The sequence below is a fragment of the Ptiloglossa arizonensis genome, chromosome 5 (genome assembly GCF_051014685.1).
Source record: "Ptiloglossa arizonensis isolate GNS036 chromosome 5, iyPtiAriz1_principal, whole genome shotgun sequence".
NCBI classification, from domain to species: Eukaryota; Metazoa; Arthropoda; class Insecta; order Hymenoptera; family Colletidae; genus Ptiloglossa; species Ptiloglossa arizonensis.
Genome location: NC_135052.1, coordinates 14,457,513 through 14,483,110, shown reverse-complemented (window position 1 = coordinate 14,483,110; position 25,598 = coordinate 14,457,513). Strand labels below are relative to the sequence as shown.

At 47.1% G+C, this 25,598-nt stretch overlaps 1 protein-coding gene across 17 annotated transcripts in view; it reads right to left on the bottom strand.

The window, feature by feature from the left end:
- Nucleotides 1-1,767: 1,767 nt before the first annotated feature.
- Nucleotides 1,768-25,598, bottom strand: part of By (focal adhesion protein tensin) — a 277,180-nt gene continuing 253,349 nt past the window's right edge. For 12 of the 17 annotated variants that reach the window (XM_076313153.1, XM_076313156.1, XM_076313159.1 and 9 more), the window contains 11 exons: nt 24,512-25,122; nt 16,049-16,262; nt 13,985-14,176; nt 12,324-12,950; nt 11,250-11,599; nt 9,104-9,193; nt 7,880-7,988; nt 6,930-7,113; nt 5,794-6,159; nt 4,758-5,040; nt 1,768-4,311 (listed from right to left, as the gene is read on the bottom strand). In XM_076313153.1, coding sequence (XP_076169268.1) covers nt 4,152-4,311; nt 4,758-5,040; nt 5,794-6,159; nt 6,930-7,113; nt 7,880-7,988; nt 9,104-9,193; nt 11,250-11,599; nt 12,324-12,950; nt 13,985-14,176; nt 16,049-16,262; nt 24,512-25,122 — 3,186 coding nt within the window. In that variant the 3' untranslated portion in view covers nt 1,768-4,151. The remainder of the gene's footprint in view (nt 4,312-4,757; nt 5,041-5,793; nt 6,160-6,929; nt 7,114-7,879; nt 7,989-9,103; nt 9,194-11,249; nt 11,600-12,323; nt 12,951-13,984; nt 14,177-16,048; nt 16,263-24,511; nt 25,123-25,598) is intronic. The other 5 variants (XM_076313155.1, XM_076313154.1, XM_076313152.1 and 2 more) reach the window with 5 other exon arrangements.

The following is a 25,598-nucleotide window of genomic DNA, read 5'->3' as shown; positions in this document are numbered from 1 at the left end:
GTAACGACCGGATGGACGTGGTTAACTGCGGCACAGTATTTCTCAAATTCCATCTTCCAGCGGACAAATCGAAATAAAATCGAAATATTTGCGCGTTAAAAATTTGTCAGTTAATTTAAATAGTTTGCTAGTAATTTCTTCTATCGATACGTTCGCGGACCACTGTTTGAGAGCCGCTGCCCCAGTATTTATACAGACGTTTATTGCTTCATCGTATTCGGTGGAGTCGATGTAACGACCGGTGAGGTTCGATCTCGAACAACCGGACAAAGAAACCGATCGTCCGGTTTCGCCAAAAAATTTACGATCCAACGTTCGATTAATCTTCCCCGAGGTAAAACGCGGCGGAGGAATTTAACGAGTAAAAAAAAAATTTGTTCCACCGCTTTTCTCCGTGGCGTCGTTCGTTCCATTCCTATTCCGCTAACGGTAATCTAGGTAATCTGCTACTTACCGTGCAACACGCTCGGTAGATTCCACTCTTCGTTCGAAGTGAATGGAAAATTCACTCGGTGTAACGCAGACCGCGAAGAAAATCGTTCAATTTTCCGATAACTTTCCCTCTCGACGCGGAGGAGAGCACGTTTCCCGCCAATGTTGCACGACACGCATCGAAGAAAACATTCTCGAGACACGAGTCCCGATTATTCTACTTTCCACGCGAAGACAATGGCCAACCTCGTGGCTAACCACGCACCGGAATTCTTTTCGCGAGAAAAACGCATTTTCCTCGTCCTTTCCTTACCCTCGCTAAAGTGGCGAGAATTATTCACGTGGATTTTCGCGTCAAGTTTTCCCGTTGTTGTATTCTTCTCGATACACGGTGCATTTCTTTCTTCCCGGATTCAACGAACGAAATTACCACGGGAATAAGGTAGACGCGAAACGATATAAAAATCTTTGCATAGTGCACCGACTAATCTTCGCACGGAATTCATTTCCCTCGGAGAAAGAATGCCGGTAGCTGGTCGCACACTTGCACTCTTCCCGTGAGAAACGCGTGTCATCTTTCGCGTCGTTGCTTTCTTATATCTCGAAAGAATTATTCATTGCGTCACCGATTATCATTGCGCGTCATTTTCTCCCTATTCATGCGTCCTCTCGATGTACGAGAGGAACGTAATTCGTAATAGAGAATTTCAATGGAACGCGAAACTAATAAAAACTAATAAAAATTCTTTCTGCACCGAGTCGATTGGCCTTACCTGCGCGAAATCCATTTTCTCCGGGAAAAGATTTCTAGTAACTAGCCGTGCATTAATATTTTTCCGCGAAAAAAGTGCATTTTTCGTTATTACTCGGTCAAAGTCGAAGGAATCTCGAGTATACGCGAAACTATAAAAATTCTTTCTGCACCGAGTCGACTGGCCTTATTTACGCGAAATCCATTTTCTTCGTGAAAAGATTTCCAGTAATTAGCCGTACACTATTTTTCCACGAAAAAAGCGCATCTTCCGTTACTACTCGGTCAAAGTCGAAGGAATCTCGACTGTACGCGAAACGATAAAAATTCCTTCGTACCGCGCCGATTAGCCTTGTTTCCGCACGAAATACGTTTTCCTCGTGGAAAGAATGCCGGGCAGTTGTCGTTCCGGATGTAAATATTCCGAAAACATCGTCACGCGATCCAGTTCATCGTTCGTGAACACGTAAGAAAGCCGTGGTACGCGTTAACACACTTTGTTATTCCCGAGGCAGGCGAGCGCAAAGTCATCGACGAGGATCGGTACACGGTCGATCGCGTTCGATCGAATGAAACTCACCTCGTTTTACGCTGCGAATATGATTTATTGTTGTTACAGCTATAAGAGCGCAACCGGTTCCGGCGCGCAACGATACAATTATTGCGTGAACGTACGTAACAATAGAGCGTAAATAAGTAATAATAATTAATAATTATTATAATGACTGGTGTTAAATTAATAATTACTCTGTTAGTCGGGTGGTTTCCACGTGTACGAAATGAAACGACGCGTAGACGAGACAACGAGATCGCCACGCGGGCAACGAACGCGAACAACCGACGACCAAGCGGGAAGAGGGATCGGTCGCTGTTCATTTAACACGGGGGACCCAGACGCGTACACGTACACCATATTGAGGTCTTCTTCTTCTTATCCTACTCCTCCTTCTTAAACTTGGAGAACTTTCTTCTTCTTCTTCTTCTTCTTTTTCTTTCACTTCTTCTTCTTCTTCTTCGTTCGAGTGTACGCGTCGAATTTTGACTAGCACGGTGTGTCCGACAAATGGCCCCCTCTATCCGTCGCGTTTACTCCCCGTGTCGCTTCGTCGACGTCTCGAACTGGACGTAGAGAATAGCGGCGAATCACCGAGTATTCTCCTCCCGTCCGATAGAAACCGAGAAGAAAACGAAAAGAAGAAACTGGCTGCAACGCCGTGGATCCGAGCGTTACGGAGATACTTGTTCTCTCCGTCGCTATGACTACCGCGGGCACAGGTATTGTCGTAATTGCACGCGTGTAACATCGTTCTTTCGTAATAATTGACTGCTTATCGTCGTTTTCCACGCGCGGGGATCCTCCTTCGTTGCGTTCTCGCGAAACGAAGGACGTCCCGTCGATTCGCGGGTACGAACTAATGGCAAGAACCTACGGGGCTTCCGGATCGGGGTTTCATGGGTATTGGGTGTTAGGGGGATGGGGATGGGGGGAATCATCAAAAGGAAATGACGCGCGCGATGCTCCGTTTTCGATTACGCTACTCCTCTTCGAGTATCGTTTATTTGTTCCGTCTCGTCGACACCCTCGAATCGGATCTCTCTCTCTCTCTTTCTATTTCTTTCTTTTTCTCTCTCATATTTCCGCACACCGTGTTTGCCATTGTGTTCGGCTCCTTTCGATCGGGGGTTAACGCTCGTCGGTTCCCCGTCCCCAAGGCGTTAATCTTACTTTCTTTACTCGCTTATTTACAGTTATTTATAATAACGTCACCGCCACGATTCGTAATCGAACGTTTCCCCAGACACGCGACACCGGAGCGTCAGGCGGCTCCGCGACGTAACATTTTCATCGATAAACATTACTCGAGAGTCCCAAGTATAACGTGAATATATAACATGCATGGATACTCAACTATCGTTTCGCGCTTACACATTATCCGTTTCTTATTACTCATTTTTTTTTCTTCCATTTTTTTATTCTTTTTTTTACGGGTTTTTTGTATTTTATGCATTCCGCTTCTCACGATCCCGCGTCGAAACGCGTCACCACGAGTATTCGCGCGGTGGTCGATATACTCGTCAACTACGGCTACCAGCTATCGGTACATGTTCGCGTGCGTATCGTTCGCGCGTAATAGTGTTCGCGCGACCCCGGACCAAGTACAACGTTGCGTTTCGCGCGAAACTCGGCCGCGTTCGTTCCAACTGTTCTCCCGATCATCGTGCACCGGTTCGAGTCACGATCCTTTCAACGATGCTCGAATAGGTTCCGGTGGTGTACGCTTCGATCGGCCGGTGAACCGCCATGATTGCAAAAACTCGTCGAACGCGTTACCGGGTGATACCGGAACGAAGCGTTCGCATTGAACTCTCCGGCGCGTGAAAGCGTTTAAAAAGTGAAGCGGTTCGTTCGATGGAATCCACGGGATGGATATTCGATAAGAGCGAACCGCGTCGTCGTACTTCGTCCCGAGAATCGTATAGGTTACTCAACTAATCGCTAAGATAATTACCAACAGTAACGATCGCCGTTAACAACGTTCTCTTCTCGAGGTGTAGAAGGACGGGATCGAGTTTCACTCGTCCTCGTTCCGATCGTTCTCGACTCTTATCGATAAGTGCTACTTGTAACTGTTTAGAGAACACGTTCGTCACCTACTGACTCGATTCTACGTTTCACGATAGAGACGCGCGTTTAAGACTCATTACGAAAGTCAAGGTCGTACGAATCGTGCACGTCGATTCTCACGTAGACGTTGACCACGTCGCGGTTAATAGCGGTCGGTTTGTTTCATCGTTGCGACGTTATCGAGAAGTCGTTTGTTCTCGTCGAGAAATCGTTTTCGATTTTTGTCGATGTATCGTTTCTTTTGCTTCCGTTTTGCTTCCTTTCTCCTCTCGTTTCGGTGATCAGTCGTCCGAGCTCGTGGACGAAAACCGTTATCTCGGAGACTCGACCGAGCTAACGGTTTTAGACGATGTTGGCCTTGGACACGGAGTTCCCCATCATGACCTTGTTCACGAAGTTCACGATGGCCGTGGCGGGCTGCTCTGGCTCCAGTTCGGCGAACACGTGACACTGATTGTCCGACTTGTGCGCGGGTTTTCTTGCCACGAACCCGAAGCAGCGACTGGAAGAGATACATTTCGGTAACATCGACTACGTTCGGTCGAAGCATCGTTGAAAGTGGCTCTCGAAATACCGCGAACCTCGACATTTACGCTTCGTTTCTGATATCGTCGAGATCGAAATTAATTCACGAATTGAACAATCCGGATCGTAGATTTCTCTTCTCGAATCGTATTGTCCATTTTGGTACTCTAGGTATTACACTCTGCAAAGTGTATTACAACGTATCGTACCGCGTATTAACCCTTTCGCTCCGGTGGCGTATATACACGTCCTCGAAGAATGACCATTCATATACGAAGAGCGTATATATACGCTCTGGAGAAGTGGTCGCTGAGGTACGGAGAGCGTATACATACGGTCTGGAGAAAGGGTTAAAACGATGTAAAAAGCGTTGCAAATTCGAGGTTCGGTCTTTGTTGAGCTTAACGCGCGTAAGAGACTTACTGGGCACTGACTGGTCGTCCAGTTTCCTCGCTGGCGAAGTCCCAGGTGCGGTCCTCGGTGTCCAAACCGCAGTAACTAATATTGTTCGTCGGATAGTGCCTACGGAAGAAAAGTTTCCGCGCGTTGTCCGTCAGAGTTATCCCCTGCGAGGAGACCTTGAAATGAACGATGGTCGCAGCGGGTAATGGTTTCTGTTCGAACATGGTCGTGATCGCTTTCTTGATGGCTTGGGGCCCGGTCAGCGACTCCGTGTCCATGGTGAAAAGGTATAAAACGTTACAGGCTGAAAATAATCGACAACTCGTGTTAAATCAACCGAAGAAGGTAACGATACGGGTAAAAAGTTAAGGGTACTCCGGTCCGGAAGATTCGCGAACTCGATCGTCAAATTGTTGCACTCTTTTCGAATTTCTAGTATTCGAAATTAAACTAGTATTGAAGTTAATCGAACCTTGCGACGAGGATCGCGTCGACGACACACTGTCGTTGTTTTTCACGCGTATTGAAATCTTTCTTCGTGGATTAGAATCGCATAGAGTGTGAGTTTCGATACGAAATGAAACGCTCGACATCGAAAAGGAAACTTTTATCTCCCGTATGAAATTTGTTCACCGATCGGTGGAGGTAGCGATTCAATAGTAACGATTTTCGCGAAGGATCTATTATACTTTATACCGTCTGTCGGCTGTCTTGTATTTTCGGTAAGGAAGAAACTTACCCGTGATTCTGTAATATATAATTGTAAGATAGAACCGGGACGGTAAGATAGAAAAATATTGTTCTCGTCGACGCTTGGACGTACGCAGCGCGTAAAATAATTTTTACGTATGCAGCGCGTAAAATAATTTTTACGTACACAGCGCGTAAAATAATATTTACGTACGCGTACTTTTCAAAATGAACCTTATATACAGTTTAGTAATTTTCTTTCGTTCGCGGAGAACGGTTTCGAATCGCCAGGACCGAAATGTTCGAAACCCTTTGGAATAAGTGTCGAATATTCGACACTTAATCGTCGAATATTCCGATCGCTCACCTGCACCCTGCACGAACCATTGCTGAGCGCTGTTCGCGCCAGGTGAATCCAGCGCTCTGGCCGCGGCTTCGGGTTCTGGAAGCAGCAGCTGGCAAGGCAGAGCCATCGCCATTAAACTGTGCTGGTAAACCAGCGCCGACAGCGAGCTGAAAACTGGTTCGTTCGCGCAACCCTTCAGCCTGACGCCTCGAGATGTGGGCTCGATCAAAAAGTGCCTGACCAGCTCGCTCGATGGGTCTCTGGGACTGCTCGGCGCGCTCGGAGGCGGAGTCGCTACCTTCAGAGCGAGCCCGAAGGCTCCTGGGAACGAGTTGCTATCCCGAACGACGAACGTTCCTGGCGCTGCATCCTTCAGCATCGAAATTGCTGCGAAATTTACAAATTTTTATCGTTTATCCTCCTACCGTGTCTGCTTTCGATCGTACGCTGGAAGATTTTTGATAAAAAATTCATCGAATGCGCGCAACTCGTGTCACGAAACGCGAGACTAAAGAAATACACGAACTTTCCTTCGATGGCTTTCATTGTAATAACTTTAATCGTGTAACGAAACGCGAGACTAAAGAAATAGACGAACTTTCCTTCGATGGCTTCTATTGTAATAACTTTGATCGAGGAAAGACGCTGTATCGCGACATGGATCGAAAAAGACTACAGAAAGGCATCAGGATTTTAAAGAAAATCATCAAAAGACAGATCAAGCACGATGCAATCGAGGTAATCCGCGTTCGATGGCTTCTATTGTAATAACTTTGATCGCGGAGAGACGCTGTATCGCGACACGGGTCGAAAAAGAGCCCAAGAAGGGAACCAGGATTGAAAAAAGAATCATCGAAAGACAGGTCACGCACGAAGTAATCCGCGTTCGAGTTCGATCGAAAGACAAGTTATACGGAACCATAACCGTACCTCGAGCGCAAGAATTTATTACCACGCGTGCCCGATCTAGAGGCAAGGAATCGACGTTCGCTTAATTTAATGTCCTTGCGATCAACGTTCCGCCTTATTACCATTTAAATTAAATTTCTTTTTCTAGCGACGGGCGTACGTATTTCAATATTCAGTAATCGTGCTTGTCGCGACAATATTATGCTAGCGAAATACACACACACACATAAACACACATATATACGTACCTTGCTCCCGAGATATGTTTGGCTTGTACCAGATCCTGCTGGTGTCACGCACAAATTTAACATTGGCATCGGCTACTTCTTGAGGCTCGGTGTTCGAGTGAACGCTCGACCGCCTCGAACCGTAATACTGGACCTGAGGAGACGACTGGCCACCACTGTTTATGGAGGTGTACGATGCGGCACTCTAAAATCCAATAGGAAAGCTTTAATCTGCCTTCGGTGCAGTGACTCCGTTTCGAATTCAAATGCGTTCAAGGAGTCGATAGAATTGTTCATCTTCGATTCTCGATCGGCAAGAAGAAACGATGGTCGCGTAATTGAATTCGATGCAAAAACTATCGACCGTGCAACCACACTGTCCCCCACCGTACCACTCTTCGATCATCTCTCTCCGTTTTACGTCATTTCTGCCCGCGCAAACCCTGCATTCTCGCTGTTTATCAAACAGACGGGCAAGCTGCTGCGGCGTAACAGTGGAGTCGCACCTGGCGCGACGTGGAGTGGTGGGGGGTGACCTTGAACGGTCAATATTCCGTGTCCCAATTACGATGGAATAGAAAGATACGCGGAACGGACGAAACGATCGAACGATGTCGATCGAATATACATTTATTGGAATATTAACTTAATTTTTTCTATATTTCACGGATTGGTAATGTAACGGTAAACTCGTGATATTGAATAATTCGAAACAATGGCGTGTACCACTGTACGCACAGTCGTACAAATGGACGCAACTATCGTTTTTTTTTGTTTAAACACGGTGACTTCATCGATGGCAAAAAATCCCGAAATCGTACCGGATCGAATTTTTTCTTTTCACCTGGCGCGGAATCGAACACGTTCGTTTTGAATAAAATATTGCCGCGAGTCGTACGTATCGTGTCGGTGTCGCGCGACCGGTCGAGGGTTAAATTGGTAATTATTTCGTGTGATTTATTTATACGTACCTTCGGACTTTGGGCGAATTCAATGTGAGTCGGAGTACCGGGGCTGCGCGAGACAGCTTGCGACTGCGACATCGTCGACTCGTTTATCGGAGAAACAGATCGGTCCTTGCTACAAGGAAGCGATCACACGTATCGTTATAAAGTACATTTTCGAGCGGGATCGGTTTCCGTGCAGGCAGACGCGCGTGTGTACGTGTGTTTGTCGGGTGACTCGTGCAAAGTGGCGTGTGTAATTTTGTGTATGTGTGGACGCCGTGAGAAAACATCGGAAACGTGGTACATACAAGAACGCAAGAAAGATCGACTTGTGAAGAGGGGGATGGGGGGTGGAGGTGGGAGAGGGGAGTACGGAGAGAGAGAACAGGCGAGGAGAACATATCGACACAGGAAACACAGAGAGAAAAGTATGATCGAGTGAATCGCCAATTACAACTGCTTTCGCTCCGGTAACGAGCGCGCGTTTCGTGCGCGTGTACACGTCGACACGCGCACACGCGCACGCACGATTTTCAAAGAAATATTCGCCTTTGAAACAAACGGTGGATGTACGTTATTTTTTTTTTTTTCAACGTTAATTAGCGACATTTTATTCATTTTGCAGTGAGAGGTTCGCCCGTTGGACAGCAACGTCTCCTTTTTCAACGTAATCGTAAAACGAACACATTTTAACCGAACACTAGAGCTTTCTACTATTTTCTTCTTTTTTTTTCTTTTTTTTTTTTTGCTTTGATGATGATTGCAAATTCGCTTCGTGATGGTATGCTTTACTAGATAGTACACGATGCAAGAAGCGCGAGCTTTTGTTAGTTCGACAGGTGCAATACACACACGACGTATATATACGTGATACCTCGGTTCTTCGTTCGCATCTTAGCAATGCTGCAAACCGATGCAACTGCATCGCGGTGCACGTCACTGGGTGTTCTCGTTACCGCGATATCCAACAGTTTTCGATCGTCGTTCGGTGATCGCGTTCGTCGGTGACTAATTCCGATAAAAATATGAATTTTCGAGGAAAATAATAACGAGTGGTCCGGTGCGATCGCGTACGATGCAGTTGCATTCGAAGTGTACCAACACACACGGTTAGTGGCACGACATTAAACATTCACGACGCATCCTCGAAATCGACGCGTCTCTGTCGTGTCGATCGGTCACGCTGTCGTTCGTAAAACGAAAATTTGCAACTTCCCACGCGTTCCAGTGCTCTCAATGATATATTACCTATAGTCGAACGACGCCGATTGGTTAGTGAGCGGCCATCGTTTGTTATGCGTTTGTTTAAGTGGCCCGCTTGTCGGGAAACTCAAGCGTCTAGAATCACGAATATCAATCTGCGTCATAATCATTGCCCCCTCAGCAATGCTCGGAAAAATCATTATATCGTGCAAAATGGGAACAAAACACACCGTATCTTCCAACGAGGAGCATCGTCCGATCGACAATTTTTACGAAACTCGACAGACGAAGAGAACGTTGATAAATATTGTACGCGTGTTTCTCTTTTCTTTTTTCATCGGTCGATGTTCGTGCTCGAGAAATGAAAGCTACTTTCGAAACGTAATAATCGTGCGTAAATACAATCTTCCCGGTTCAAAGTGCAAAACGTCCGTACGAATTTTTATATTCGATCGTTCGTTAACGATCGATGTCAGTTCGAGCAACACGAATGACATTTTGCAGGTAAAAATGAAAGTGGAAAGATTCGTACGATGCGTAATTTGTTTGTCGAATCCGATAAAAAAAAAAAACACGATGCTCGGGCTGTTGCGAATATAAACAAAATTTACGGTAGCATTTATTCCGAAGGTGGAACAACTATCGATAGAAAAGAAAACCTCAACGATTCGAACATATCGAAAACACATTCGATGCATCTCTAAAAGTAAAGTAACTGATTTTTACGAAAAACGCATCGATGAATCGATCAATTTGGTAATAGGTTGATATTGTGAAACAAAAAACGCAAAGGAAATTTGTAAAATAAATTTCTCGAAAAAGTTTTATTTTTCACGCGAGATAACAAAGTCTACGTTAAAATTTCGTCAAATTACACGCCACTGTAACCAATCGGATCTGATCCAATTCGATACGATCCGATACGAGATGGAAAGAAATATCGACTATGAAAAAAATTTCGTTTTCGATCTGCAATAACGCGACGTAAATAAAAATTTCATCGAGTCATGGTATGGTGCGTCCAATCGGATCCGATTCGTTTCGATCTGTTCGGATACACTGACGCTATTTACGTATAAACCAATAAGGCTACTCGGACGATGTTATTACGCGTCAAAAATCGAGTTATTTTCGTATTCGCCATATTTTTCTATTTCCATTGGCTTTCGAGAAACTCGATTAAACAGGTATCCGAAAAAAGAGCAGTTTCTACCTTTTAAATACGAAAATCAAGTGCTAAAACTGAACACGTGTGCAAAATATTTCGATGCTCCGTATGCCGAGTTTTCAAAGTCGGTGGTAATCGATTGGGCGATGTTCCTTGGAAGTAAACGTCGTATTTTGTCCCAAAACGATCGATTAAAATCGATCGTGGTGTGCGTAATCGAATGAAATTTCTCAAATTCAAAGTGTGGAGATATACTTGAAAAGATCGTATTTTGAACTCAAGACGGACGTACACTGTCTCCCGGATAAATGATAGCCAATCGGATCCAGTTACACGGAAGGTGGCGATTTTTCTTTCGGGAACCGAACTTTTTATCTCCGACAAGACCGAGCCTCGCAGGTATCGTTCGATGGAGAAAAACGAGCGAGACAGTGTTACAACGAGTGTCGAATTACTCGATGGCCGACAAACGAGAGTAATTTTTATTGCACGTGGAATAGTTATTTACGATGAAAATTATTTAAAAAAATATTTAAAAGAATATTTCCAATCGATCGTCGTGGTTATTCCGGCGAAAAAGAATCTCGTTGTCGAGTAATCTGTTTCTTACAACGTGACGAAATTCTTTATCGATTGATCACTCGTAGAACAAAATAAAAATAAATTACTCAAGCAGACGTGTAATAAAAAATATTTCGATCGATTCTAAAAAGTCTCGCCGTACCCATCGACGATACTCTCGCGAGGGTATTTCGAGAATGATAAAAATTTCGAGCTTCGTTTCGAAACGTGTAAACGAACACAACGAGGTGGGGTTAATTTCGGATCGGTTATCGGGGAGACAGTGTAGAAAAATTTCAACGGTTTGCGTATTACTTTTATCCCGATGCCACTGTCACGGTGTAACTTTCTACCGGCGGAGTTAAGTTGTCTCGAAACTCAAACGTTATTGACACTAATCGGGGGATAAAAAAGAACACATTAACGATGGCGTATCGTGAAGAATAGAGCTTGGCCGCTTACCTCTGTGTTGTCGGACTCTTGGGTGGAAGTCCCGATTCCTTCGAGACTTCCCTTCGTTCTTCGATGTAGATGGTTCGTTCGCTTCCGTAGTTCCCGACGTTGTTGTTGTTATTTCCTGCCGCTTCGAGGTTGTTCATGTTGTTGTTGTTATTGTTCACGTTGTAGCTGGTGTTCGACGTGGCGTAAGCGCGATCGGACGCGAACGTCACCGTCGGCGAGGAGTTGTTTACGTAAGGCGTTCGAGGATGAACCGGAAACGCCGGCGTTTGCGGTCTCGAGGCGCCACCTATCACCGCGCTTCCGGGACTGACGCTCCTCTCGGTCCACGATGACCCCGAGTCATTGTGGGACTGTGAATTTTCATCCAACTTTCAACCTCGCGCGTTTATTCCTCGACGGAGGAATTTCATCGAGAAAAGGATGCACACTTCTAATTGCATTGTGCATTCGGCCCAAGCTAGGCATGCCAAGCGATCTTGGAATGTCGATCGGAATATCAAAACCAAAACTTGGGTAAACATATGCACAAGGAGCGGGTCTGTCGTTTCACTCGATATCGGGGAAGATCGTACTCTTCCAGATTCGATAATTCCGTACCGTTTCACCGGTGAGTGAAAAACCAACAAAAAAAAAAAAACAAATTACACCGATATCTACGGAATGAAATCTAATGCTGTTGAAAGAGTCACCATCGGTAAAGTATCTATAGAAGTGATAATTAATCCGAACCGAGAGATATTTATTTTGAATTCGTATGTAGAATCACCGAGCAACCGTGTATTGTAAACAAACCTCCTTTGTGGTTTCGAGCAGGCCTCCGAATAAATATTCTACAATTTGACGCGTCTTTACCAAAAAGAATTTGTTCGAAAGAATTTCGAAACGTTCGAAGCGAACAACGAGGTTCATCGTCTCGTACGCGAAACGATACGTACACGATTCGAATGTCCCGCTCCTTGTGTAGGTGCACGAAAGTGAACAAAAAAGAAAAAAAAAAAACAAAAAAAATGTTGTGCAAGTGAAAACCACTGAATTAGGATTCCCGCGGGAGGGGGCTCGACAGCCGGGACAAACCTGGGTGCAATTCTGCCATGCTTTGGGCGACTGGTTAGGGGAGCAATTAGTGCTGGTGGCGTTAGCAACGTTGCCGCTGGCGGTTGTGGTTGTGGTCATGGTCGTTGCTGGACCGATGCTCGCGGGATGATCGTTCGCGGACTTGTTAGTCACGGATGGAGGCGAGCGAACGGGCGAAATTTCAGCCAGTGATTGAATGAGGCTCACGAGAGGGTCAGCTGCGGTCTGTGGGGTCGGTTGCTGGTCAACGACGGCCAGCAATCCGGCGTCCACGTGGTCGACGGTTCTCTCGTTGCTGGTGGTCCTGGCGCAGGTCTGATAGGCGACGATACGGTTTCGCGACTCAGGTCGCGAATTTCGTACAGTAGCGGCGCCGAAATCCTGACCGATCGGTTGCTTCGGCTCCCCGTGATGGTTCACGGCCGCGTTGCTTGCTGCGTGTTGCTGCTGCTGCTGGCGGTGCTCGCGCAGCAAAGCGTCAGCGCGCACGAAACTGTCGCTGCGCGACTCCGGCCGCGGTGGCTGCGGTTTCTCCGCAACGTTAACGAACGTTGCTGCCTGTTGCTGGATTGCTAATCCTAAGGGTTGCGCGGCTGCTAAGCCCGAGCGGGGGGATGTCGGAGGGCTCTGAAAAGCAAGCGAAGCGCTTCATGCTACGGGGAGCTACGAGGTCTCTACTCTTTCCCGTGCTGCCAGCAACGTGATTCGGCGGATGGATCGATCGAATCGCGCGAACGTTAGTCGATTAATCGTATTAATTCGTTTTACACGTATTTACAGCCGACGGATATGAATCGTGAGTTACGAAACACGGAATCGTTCACGACCGGTTCGTGATTAACGAACAGCTGGGACACTCGCCTCGAGTCTGTACAAGATTCTCGTAACGAATAGCGGGGAAAAAGAGTACGCGAGGCGATTATTGGTGAAAAAACACGTCGAAAGTATAGAACGAGCGTTTCTCCTACGGGGCACCGTTTTCGAAATAATCGTGTTCGAAAGTGTTCGGGGCGGAGCGCGCCCGCCACGAATCCGAGATCCGATTCTCTCGAAACCGGTGACCGGTAGGGAAAAAATATCGTTCCGCGTTACCGGTTTGCTTTCTCGTGCACAATCGTCCGCCCGTTTTCTTTTACTATCCATCGAGAGTCACTCCGTACGAAGAGGAAGGCGGTAGAAGGGTAGGGGTCGCTAAGCTGCACTCGGGCTTTAAGTACGCGATCGTTTTGCGGTCTACGGACTAAGAGGCTATTTCTTGCTGTTTGGGATTCTAACTGCGAAGGGGGGTGGTAGGGGTGAGGGCATAACCATAAAATACGGCACCGCAGAAGGAGCTGCTTTTACAGTCGCTGTCTACGAGGGACTAAATTGTAGCGTTCGTGCTGCCGCCGTCTCGTGGGCGCGAACTGGAATCGATCGCGCCGCCGTTTCGAATTTATTATCCTTATTATCGACGATTATTTTAAACGGTTCGACGCGGCTCGAGGCGCGTGCATTCACGGACGAGGTATCCATCGGTAGGATCGTTTCTGTGATTTCGTTGCTTGCTTCGAAGGGCAACGCGGAACGTTCGAAACGATCGTAAACCGCGATCGATTCTAGCTGACCCTTTTCTTTTCTTTCTTTCTTTTCTTTTGGTCCCGCAGCGGCGAAGCGCTTACCTGACTGTCGCTGTACTTGCGGTACTCGTAAGCTCGTTTCACGGACATGAAGGGACGCTCGTTCACACTCTCAGCACGCGGTCTTCCCAGAGTACCGGTTCCGGCGTTACCGTTGTACTTCCGGCTGCTCGATCGTTGCGGAAGCAGAGGGCTTGCTGGCGCGGAGGTATACGGAAGCGGCCTCGATTGCGTCTAAATTAATTAATCGCTAACGTCTTTATCGCGCTACACATTTTCGAGGATTCGCCGATATTTACGTGGTAAAGGGTGCTCGTGGTAGCAAGAACGGTTCAATTTTTCAAACGATATTACGAAGCGTTCGAGAATCACAGGTGCGAAACTGCACAGGCTGGTTGGAACCGGTCGAAAGAAACAACGCGGTATCCTTGACGAGCGTGTGTCTGGAAACGAACCGTTTCAAAGGTATTCAGTTCCGTCGGTTTGCGAGCCATTCTTTGCGCGATTGTACAACGTTTTACGTAACACAATACGTAATAAAACACGTTCGGCACTTACCTGTCGTTATCGTGCCCCGCCGTACGCGGTGTTAACGATAACATCAAACGGCGAGTGACATTCGAGATAAGAACGAATCGAGCGAACGGAACCGAATCCATGCGCTACGCGTAATTATAGCGAACCATAGTGCGATTCGTCTATTTTTTTTTAGAAAGAAAAATTCAACGGACGCACACACACGTTCGGGAGGTTCTCTTTCCGTGTTTCTCGACGAATTTTACCAGCCTCGCACCTACAATTCAAATTCTAACCCCCTATTGCTAGGTTTGTCCTCTCTTCTTCGAGCATCGCGGAAAAGAATTTATTTCTTCGTTATTACGTACACGGGTTACGTAACGTTAACGAAACAACGAGAATAAAATTCAACGAAACGATTCATGGCCGTTTATATACGCTCTTTGTATACAATCATGCACTACGGAAGCGCATATACACGCCGTTCGTAACTGAGTTTTCAGCACGACGCAAAGAACACCGCGGGGATTTCTTTTTAATCGGATTCTCGATTGCTCGCGCTATGCAATAGAGGGTTAAAATGCTTTTAACGTGCACTATGTCTTCTACGATTGAAATTTATTTCCCGTGCGGGACGATTGTCGTGGAGCGACCGATTCGATTCTAGTCAATGTTTGTTTGTGTACCGAGAAACTATTAGCAAAGAGAACGTATTATCTGGAAGACACTTCGCGACGTGTGGACACACTCGATCGGTAGACAAAGGTATCGAGGAGAACCAAAGATCAATTTCATTTTCTCGAATGGAACATCCGAATTTTCGCGATGGAATTCGATGGAGCAATTTAATAAAAAAGAAAAAAATATACTAAGAACAGATCAACCGTGAATCTAATACTTTTCGAAATATCCAGCTTTCAAAGCCGCATCGCTATCGCGTCAACCATTCCCGGAATAGTTGCACGACGCGCCTCGTAACAGTTCAACGTGATAATCCTAATACGTTGGTATCTTCGAAACTATTGACTCTAGGATAGACGTAACGCGATAGTTTTATCCTCGAAATGGATTACTTCATCGAAGTCACGAAAAACCGATTGTTCCGCGTAAAAAGCGCAAAGTTGTCTCTCTTTTTTACTCTTTCTTTCCATTTTCATTGAAATGGTTCTTCCCGGATAGACGCGACTCTTCGAGTAAAGAAAAAAGATGAAGTTATTTGCCACAAAGTGGTCTGGGTTAGGTCTGGATTAGGTCTGGGTTAGGTATGGGTTAGGTATGGGTTAGGTCTGGGTTAGGTCTGGGTTAGGTCTGGGTTAGGTCTGGGTTAGGTCTGGGTTAGGTCTACGTTAGGCCAGAAAGTGGTCTCCTTTTGAACGGAAAATTGGTCTGGGTTAGGTCTGGGTTAGGTCTGGGTTAGGTCTGGGTTAGGTCTGGGTTAGGTCTGGGTTAGGCCAGAAAGTGGTCTCCTTTTGAACGGAAAATTGGTCTCGTTCGTATAGTTATCGTTAGATTTGTTCGAATTTCTCGAGAGAACTCGATCGGTCGCTTCGCGCGTATCACCCCGTGTAGAAAATTCTCGTTTATTCTCACCTGTCCGGAAACAGAATTTGGTAGCCATGCGTCGTCGTCGTCGTCGAGAACCGCCGAATCGCTCGCGTATCCATCGTGCCTCAACCTTCCCCTCTGCAGACTCCTCAGCTCACCGATCACACGGTTTCCGGTCTCCTGTCGCCAGAGTTTCCCCGGGTTCCTTTCGTCCCTTCTCGCGGCGAGTTTCAATTGTTGCTGCCTCAGCCACGATAATCTGCCGACATTAAGCAACAGGATGAAACTCCTGCACTTCGGGTGCGATTGTAGTCGCAACGAGCCATTTATCGTTCCGGTTTACCGTCTTCGGCCAACGGTTTGCGGTTATCGTCGCAAATATCGATAATTCGCGATAGCTGTAGAGTTACAATCGCGGTCGTACGAACAGCACCGCTCCTTGACCTTTAAACGCATACGGTTGCATAGATACTTTATTTTTCGTTTGCATAGATATTCTCGAATACCGGCGATATATTTCCCATCTACCATTGTACTTTCGTATTATTGTCAATTCTCGTTCAACCGATATCTATTTACGTAACTTGTAAAAGTAGTTCTTTTCAATTTCATTGGGAACTTTCGAAGAAAACTGTGCGTTTAAGAGTAATTAACGATAAGGGAGAAGTGTTCGAGTCTTTACCGGGTCTTTCGGTATAAGAGCTCATCGGGAGGAACGAAAAGTGTCCAATCGACATAGGTCGTATGATCGATCCTTTCAACGTAGAATCAACTTTTGTTATTTAGAAACATTCGATATCGTAAACGAGTCTCTTCGCGGTAAATTTGAATCTAAACCGTGGAATCGGTTCGGAAGAATCGGTTCAAAACTACGAACGTAACATAAATCAACACGGCTATTTCAAAGGCTGCGAAAAGACCGCGTAGAACCATATCCACGTTGCTCGAGGATCAACTGTACGTACATTGCGATTCTATGGATCGTTCGGATAGTCATTTCGTTTTTTTTCTTGGTGAAAATGAAACATTTGATTGAATTATATATTCTCCATTTTGGAAAACGTAACGACCTTCCGAACAACTCGATAGAACGGTATGCGTTTAAAGGTTAATTCGTTTCTCGTGTCTATCTCTTTCTCTCTTTAACGGAACGATTCCTCGCTTCACGGGGGGTTCGAAGCGGGGGTGGTAGAGGGTAGTAGGAAGAAAGCGTAATCGACATGGACGCGCGAGATCCTCCGTCACCTGTCGCCGATAAGGATCGCTGTCTTCTCCGCGGAGCAGCTGTTTTCGATCCCGTGTAACGCCTCTCGTGACTTCTCGCTTTCGCGTTCCGTCTAGCGTCCGACTCGAGTTACCGGCAGATGAAAATACGAGAAGCCACTTTCACGGTGGGACGTAGGGGGCCCGATGGGGGGCGGCGGAGCGGGGGACGAGGACGGTGGCGGGACACGAGACGCGCGAGTCGTGTAACAAAGCCTCGTTAGAACACCGACCAACCGACGGCCCGTCACGGTTGCCAGTCGGAAGAGAGGGCCCAGAATCAAGGACCTCCTACCGCGATAGATCCCCGGATAATTGCATCCCGATCGAGCAGCTCGCTACGGCCCGCGGTTTCGCTTTCCACCTCGTAACGAATTCGCGAACCGAACGACGCCAAGCGACGCAACGCCCCCTCGACGCCCCCTCGACGCCCTCTCGACGCTGTTCGGTTACCGTTTACGACCAACGAAATTTATACTTTGGCCTACCGGAACAACACGACCGCACCCTCGCGGTCCCCGATGGATCGTAAACTCGCTCGCGCGAATAGCCACTCGACGCGGGAAGGTGTGCCTCGACACGTTCGAAAAATTCCTATTTTTTACCCGCTTATTTATTTACCCTGCGGGAATTGAACGCTGTACGAAAAAAGAGAGAGAGAGAGAGAGAGAGAGAGAGAGAGAGAGAGAGAGAGAGAGAGAAAGATAGAAAGAGAGAGAAATGGGAACGCAATATGGAGAACGAGCGTAACACGAGTCGTTCGTTGTGGCAATTGGCTCGTCTGAAATGTTGCTACGTTGAAAAGACTCGAGGACATTGAATTGTTTAATTTGGTAAACAATAGCGATCGATACGCGTTATTTCTCAATATCGTTGATCCGTGGTAATTTTCGATATCGAATTTCGAAATTTCGAAATTTCGTAAATCGTTGGACTTACTTTCTCCGCGCAAATGATAACGGTGTATATCATTTTCATTTGTGACATCGAATTTGTTAGAAAATCGGTAATCGTTGCTCATCGACGTGTAAACGTACAGCGTTGGTATGTATTGTTTCTCGTGATATCGCTTTCGTCGAATTTCGTGGCAACAGACACGCGCACCGTTTTCCAATCCCGTTCGTCCGTGTTAATTTTCGTAAGGTACAAGATACATGGCTGGTCGTTAATCCCATTTTCGTCGTGTTCAAATATTTAACGAAGGTACATTTCTCAGGCGTGTCAACGTACTATCGCTAGGCCGGTGTATTTTCTCCTACGCGATGCGGTTTCCTCCGCGCGGACCGGTTACCGTGGACAGCGGAATCGTCGGAAAATTAATCCGCTTCCTCGACTGGGAAACGAGCTTATTGGTAATAAATGAATCCTACCCGGGTAAAGGATGCACGAACGGGTCGACGTTAATGGAGCAACTCGGTTAAAGGACGAACCGAACGGCTTTGAAGACGCTCACCGAGGAGGACTCCGCTTCGGAACCGCGCGTTGGTTAATTTATCGTTTCGCGGAACGCGAGCTCGAGACGACGTTACAAATTAATTTCTCGGACGAGACACTCGCGAATGGCGAGCCTTGTAAATTGAAACGCGTCGAAGCGATCCTTTGAGAAAATAACGAGCTGGAAACGATCGACCAACATCGAGAATTGTTCGCGACTGGACACTTGCGTTGTCGCGGTCTTGTATCGGTTTGTTCGGAAAGTCATTTGTGTTTTTTTTTTTTTGGTGAAAATTAAATACGATTTTTTTTTTAGAATATACAAACATTTCGTTAAATTGTACATTCTCCATTTTGAAAAACGAAATCACTATCGCGATGGCTATCACCCTGGATTTTTCTAATCGCGGATCGTCGAACGTTACGTTTCTTAAAATAACGCTTTCCCGAGATTTTCGGGCAATACGATACCTGGTCGATTACAATTTATACGCGAAAATGAAATTTTTCTCTCTTTTCGAATATTCGTCTGTACACGGACCGCGAGGTGACTCTGTATACACGGTATCGTTTAAAGAATTCAAGATAGAAATACCGTTCGACGAGCCTTTTTCTGTCCAACGTAAAGTATTTCGACCGAGACGGTTCCTTCGAAAATTTATATCAACATTGTCGAATTATTCGGGCGCTAAACGATGGCTCGCGGATTATCGAACGTTACGTTTCTTAAAATAACGCTTTCCCGAGATTTTCGGGCAATACGATACCAGGTCGATTATAATTTATACGCGAAAATGAAATTTTTCTCTCTTTTCGAATATTCGTCTGTACACGGACCGCTAGGTGACTCTGTATACACGGTATCGTTTGAAGAATTCAAGATCGAAATATCGTTCGACGAGCCTTCTTCCGTCCAGCGTAAGGTATCTCGTCGGAGACGGTTCCCTCGAAAATTGATATCAACGTTATCGAGTTATTTGGTCGACAATAGCCATCGATTCGCCCCGTATGTACAGAGAATTTCGACAAACGGTCCCTCGGTTCTGTTACGAGGGAGCGTGTTGACGGACAACGGGAGCGCGTAATGATCGTTTTCATCGTCGAGGGGGCCACATTTTCCACTCGTCGAGCGTGGATTTTCGGGAAACCGCGTAAGGAGACATTTTCGGAATAATGCAACAGCTGGGAGGTAGAGAAAGAGGGTCGTCCGCGGGGCCTCGGACCGTCCGGAAAGGACGACGGAAATACGAGCCAGCCGTGGAAAATTGTACGAGGCTTTACGAGCCGCTTTTGTGCTCCCGCTTCTACTTCGAATGACTTCCGCATCCGAGTGTCGTTTCTACGGACTCACGGGATACCAACGGCCACGAGGAAAATTGCCAGTGGGAAGAAATACACTTGGAACAGCGGGGGATTACAAAGAAGACGAAGAATGAACCGGCGAACGGGAAAGGGTGGGACTACGCGGCGGTCGATTTAACGCGTCTCGTCTGTTCTATATTTATAATTATGTCAGAGGGCGAGCGGAGCACAGAAATAGGAGAACCGTCTCTCCATCTCTCTCTCTCTCTCTTTCTTTCTTTCTTTCTCTCTTCTTCTTCCGTCTTGGAAACATTTTTTCCATCAAAGAAATCACCCTGAAAATTCTTGGAATTTCTAGCGCGAAATTCTTCGCGAAATTCTTGGCGAAATTCTTCGCGGAGAACGCGACGATGAAAATACTCGCAATCGCGATGCTTCGTGTTCGATTTTAGTCCTGTTGGTAAGTCGTTCGAGAAAACATCCCCCGGTTCGATCGTAGCGCTCGTTTTTGAAACGAAAAAGAGAACGTGAAAATTTCGAAACACAAATTTTCACACCGATCGCGAGATCTTGGTAAAAGGAGTAAAAAAAGAAAAAGTGTTTCTACGCGTTCGAAACGAACGTTCTCGATCGAAAACGCGAATCTCGTTTCACGTGTCGCGGCGTAACTCGAGCGCGTTGGTAGCTCCCGAAGAATCGATTGGGATTTTCGTTCGTAAATATTCGCCCCGATGGAAAAACGAGAACGAGACTTTATCGTTCCTTTTGAATCCGTGCGCCAATGTCGATACTTTGTGGAACATTGAAATTTTCAGCCAACGATCGATCTCGAAAACGACGAGTTCGTTGGCTGGCCGGTCGGTGGCTTGAACTTTCCGTAGGTTCGTCGGGTAACGTTTCGTATCGTTTCGATGAAATTACGGTAAACGTTCGGCGCTTTTAACGATTGTTTCCGAAGAAACGGTCCCCGTAGATGGTGCTCCGACAGCTGCGCGCGTAGAACCTGAAAACCAAGCCGGAGACAAGGAACGAACGGTGTAGCCCCGAAAGGAGAACTTCTTTGCGGCTGAGAAAGCAGACCTGCCAAACGTCTGTCGACCTCTTCGACCATAAACGTCGCCTGTTTCTCCATCGTAGCGGACCAGCGGTTTTTCATAAATATCCGGGCGAAACCCGTGGTTTCGCAGACCGTGGGCCTCCGGGTCGAACGGAGGAGGACGTTTATTTTCACGGCTTTCGGAGTCGACGGGCCGATACACAAAACGGCTCGTATTTCACGAGGACGCGGCTATCCGGAGTTCGACGAACCTCGTTCGGAGCAGCCACGGTTAACAAACTTGTTAAACGCGGATCCCCGGCTTTCTCCTCCGTTCGGATAAGACGTCGATGCGTTACGGGGGGACAGAGGACGGTCAATGTACGAGCGTTCGAGGTGGACCGACCATCGAAATTGTCGAAATCCCACGGAACGTATTATATATTTATTACGGGGGAACGGAACGTTTAACCCGAATTCGCGTAACTCGCCGAGCGAGTTGTGCCACGATCGGTTTTCCATTCGGCGAGTGGCCGCGCGGTAACGGCTCCCGAATGGAAAATCCAAGAACGTTTCAAAGAACGTACGACCGTTACCGTGAATTCAACGTCGGATTATTCTTCTTCCAGCTGGCCGACCGCGTCGCGATTAAGAAAAAAGTCCCGTACGAGAATCACGTACCGAGCGGCTGTCATGAAGCAACCGGCGCGACCGATCCTCCGACCGATCGGTCGCTTGGACGTCGCTTCGTGGACGCGTTGGCAGAAGAAGTAGGTATACAATGTAGACGCGCAGGCGAACCGTCCGTCGAGCGATCATTTTTTCGATCGAGTCGCTCGGCTGGGGGAACGGCGCAAACGTTTTACGCGCAGGCGTGGTCGGTTAGCCGGAAGACTAGGGACACGGGACACGGTCTAGCGATATCGTGCCGGTGGATATTCGAATCGTACGTGTCCCGCGATTTTCCTACGATTTTTTTACGTTCGTGAAAATTTGAAACGCTCGTGAAAATTTCAAAGGTTCGTGAAAATTTCAAAGGTTCGTTCACGGTGCTTCGCGTGCTCGATCGTCGAACGAAGATCGCGATCCTCGCTCGAATAAATACTGTACGATCGTTACGCGCGATTTTAAGAATACAGTGGGAAAGAAAAATAAAAAAAAAAAAAAACTTGGTGTTCCCGAGCAGAACAAAAATTGTTAAACCCAACGGGCAAGTGGTTCACCCTCGGGCTACGTACTCAGCGACAGTCGAGTACACTTTACGTCCGACCCGGAATAAAATTACTATACGCAACGCGAAACGCGGTTTCTGACCGGACTTTTACGTTCCGTTCGCGTTACAACGTGCCCGAACTGTATTTTCCAAAAAATAATTATTCCTAGCTTTTTTCTCATCCTCGAGTTTCAACGACTTGGGCCGATATGAGCTCCAGGGGCGATACATGCGAGGGTGGAGAACGGTACCACCGTTACGTGTCTTTAGATTATCGTTACGACGTGACTTTTTCCTTCGCCGCGTGACTGTATTACATATCTCAATGAATACACCTTCCTTCTTTCTCAGTTACATTTTCTGCGCGAAATCTTCCCAAAGAATCGCTAAAAAAGATCCCATATCCGGAGGAATTTCTCTAGACTGTATTACACATCCTATTGCGAATAAATACACCTGCCTTTCTTCTCTGTTACATTTTCTACGCAAAATCTTCCCAAAGAATCGCTAAAACAACATCCCACCTCCGATGGACGTATTCTCTGGTACGAGGCTCCCGGTCCGCGGAACACCTAAAGCGTTTAAAGGTCTCCGCGTATTCGTTTCGCGCGTTGTTTTGTTTTCCCGTTCACCGGTACATAGAACGCGGCCAGGATGACAAATCGGTGCGCCGACAACGCGGTTGCTCGCAATATCCATCTGCTGACCGCGAACCTCGTATTTCATAACGCGATACGACACGTCGCGTCGGTTCCCGCGCGTCTACCGGCGTAGCTGACTTTTCTCTTTCCACTCGCCCTGGTAGCGCGAGCGACAATGAGTCACGGCGACCGCGTTCGCCATTCCCGGGCTGAAAAATACGCCGCGAGTGCCGTAACTGCGTCCCCGTATGGGTAGACAATTTATTAATTGTCCCCTCGCCGGCATCGACCGCCTTCCCCTCGGTCTCCCTCGCGCGTTGATCTCCTCCGCTCGAGGTCTTTCTCGCGCGTGGCTCTTTTGCGGCGCCCGATTCGGCGGATCCGTTGCGACACACACACACACACACACACGATGGCGCGACGCGACTCGACGCCACGATCGTCTGGAAGCTCTGCCAGAACGTTCCCCGCTCTCTCCCTGTCGTTTTTGTCACCGCCAGCCACCGTTCGAACACCCGCCTAATCTCTCGTTTCGCAATACGCGATACACATCCGCAGCCCGGTTGCTACCGCGGACCAAGCGCCTACGGACGTATTATTATTAGACGGTCCGTGCATTTAATTACGGGATTTGTTACACCGGGCGAAGTCGATGTTAAAGTCGACGGGAACCGTGCCAACAAAAAGAACAGAAAAAAATCGGAGAGTCTGCAATCAGTCTGACGGGTATATATACGGGCGGACGGAAGTACCGCGGATTCGCTGGGAATAACGGGGTAACATTAATCGAGACCACGCGGACTTTGCTCAACGGATTTTCGGGAGATTCTAACGGAGAGGTCTCTGTGGGTAGTTGGACACAGGTTCGAACGATTTGATGGTAGATGGCGAGGAACGGTGAAGTTCGATGACAGAGATACCGAATTCGGTAGAATCGAGGTTCCGCGAATTGTTTCCGATCGATGTTTGTATCACGAGAGGGAACAGCGATTATTTTAATATCGAGCTTCGAGAGTTCTCCAGACTCGTTTAACTCATCGTTGAACGGTGATAGATCTTTGGTAGAATCGAGTACGTTCATTCTTCTCGCGTTTATCTTTGCACGAAATGTTCGAAGCGAAACACACGAAACTGTTCGGTTGTTCGGAAAGTCGTTTCGTTTTTGCAAAATGGAGAGTATACGATTGAATAAAATGTTTATACAATCTAGAAAAATTGTGTTCCATTTTCACCAAACAAAGAAACACGAAACGACTTTCCGACGACCCTATATTTGAAGCGAATGAAAACTTTTTCACCCTGGTACGTACCTTTTCACCCTCGTGACTTTGCATTACTTTTCTATAATCGATCCAAGCTATTCACGTAGACGCTACCGAATGATTCTGTACTTCCTCGATTCTCTCGTCGCGCGACAAAATCGAAAACACAAATTCGGGACGTTTTTCACCCGAACGATTTCAGTATTCGCAAACTAAACGCGTCGAGATAAAAAAAGAAATAGTCGCGGTACAATAATCGAAGAAACTTTTTTACAATACAATAATAAAGACGACAAAGTTTGAGAAACGCCGCAAGAGTCGTCTAAGAAGGTTCGTTGTAAGAAAACTCGTACTCACCCGTCGACGTGATCCGAGCTGTTCTTGACGGGCCCGTTAGCGAACTCTGGCGGTGGATCGGGCGTATTGGGGCTCAGGGGACTGATGGGTCTCCGCGAGTTCTCCCCGAGGATGTCCTCGAAGTCGACCACAGGCGCGGCGCCTCTCACGGAAGCCTTCCTGACCAAAGACGGCGATGAAAGTTTCTGATGTTTGATCATGTCGGTGGTGGCGCCGTACGAAAACGGTTGGCTGGTCTGCCGTGCGTGATACGGTATGTCCTCGTCGATGTAATCGATGTTACCAGGCGGCGAGAACGAGTCGGCGTGTTTTCTGTACGCGTCGTTCGAGGTGTCGGTGATTTTCCGATCCGGTGACACGCGATACTCGTACTCCTCCCTGCGGTGCTCGATTTTCGCCGGCTCCCTGTACTCGTTCTTCAGTGTGCTGTAGTTGCTGCTGGAGTTGTACGGCGGGCTTGACTCCTTGCCGGCCCCGTAGCTCCTGTACGAGTCCTTGAGCGTGGAATACGTCGACGGTGGATGGCTGCTCGTGTAGCTACGCGTTTCTTGAATGTACATCTTCTCGCTCCTGTCCGTTCTGTAGTCCTCTGACGGAGGATCCGGCATCGACTGCGATACAACGGAAATACATTCCACCGTTGTCTTTCGAAACATTCGGTATTTTGAACCGGGTGTTTCGAGCGAGGATTAGCAAAATACCGAGAATCGAACGAATTCTCATTGTTACGGAACGTACCACGGAGAAAAATCCAAGTTGGAACGGATTTCTCGGTCGATGAGGGGGAGATTCGATCGAATATTTTACGCGAGGTTGAAGCGGGACACGGAGGGACAGTCGAATAAAAACGGATTTTTTTTTCTTTGTAGGGTGTACTCGGTTGAAATTGACTATTCTTACTTTACGCGTGTCGCGAAAGTACAGTAACGGTCGAGAGTATTCGAAACGAGGGTCCAAGTTCGGTGAAGCTTTACAAACGAACATCGACGATTCGACTTCAACACCGGTTCGAATCTTTACAATTCGACGATAGGTTTTCCATCGTTGATCACGATCCACGATCGTACAACGTGTTACGAAACGTTGT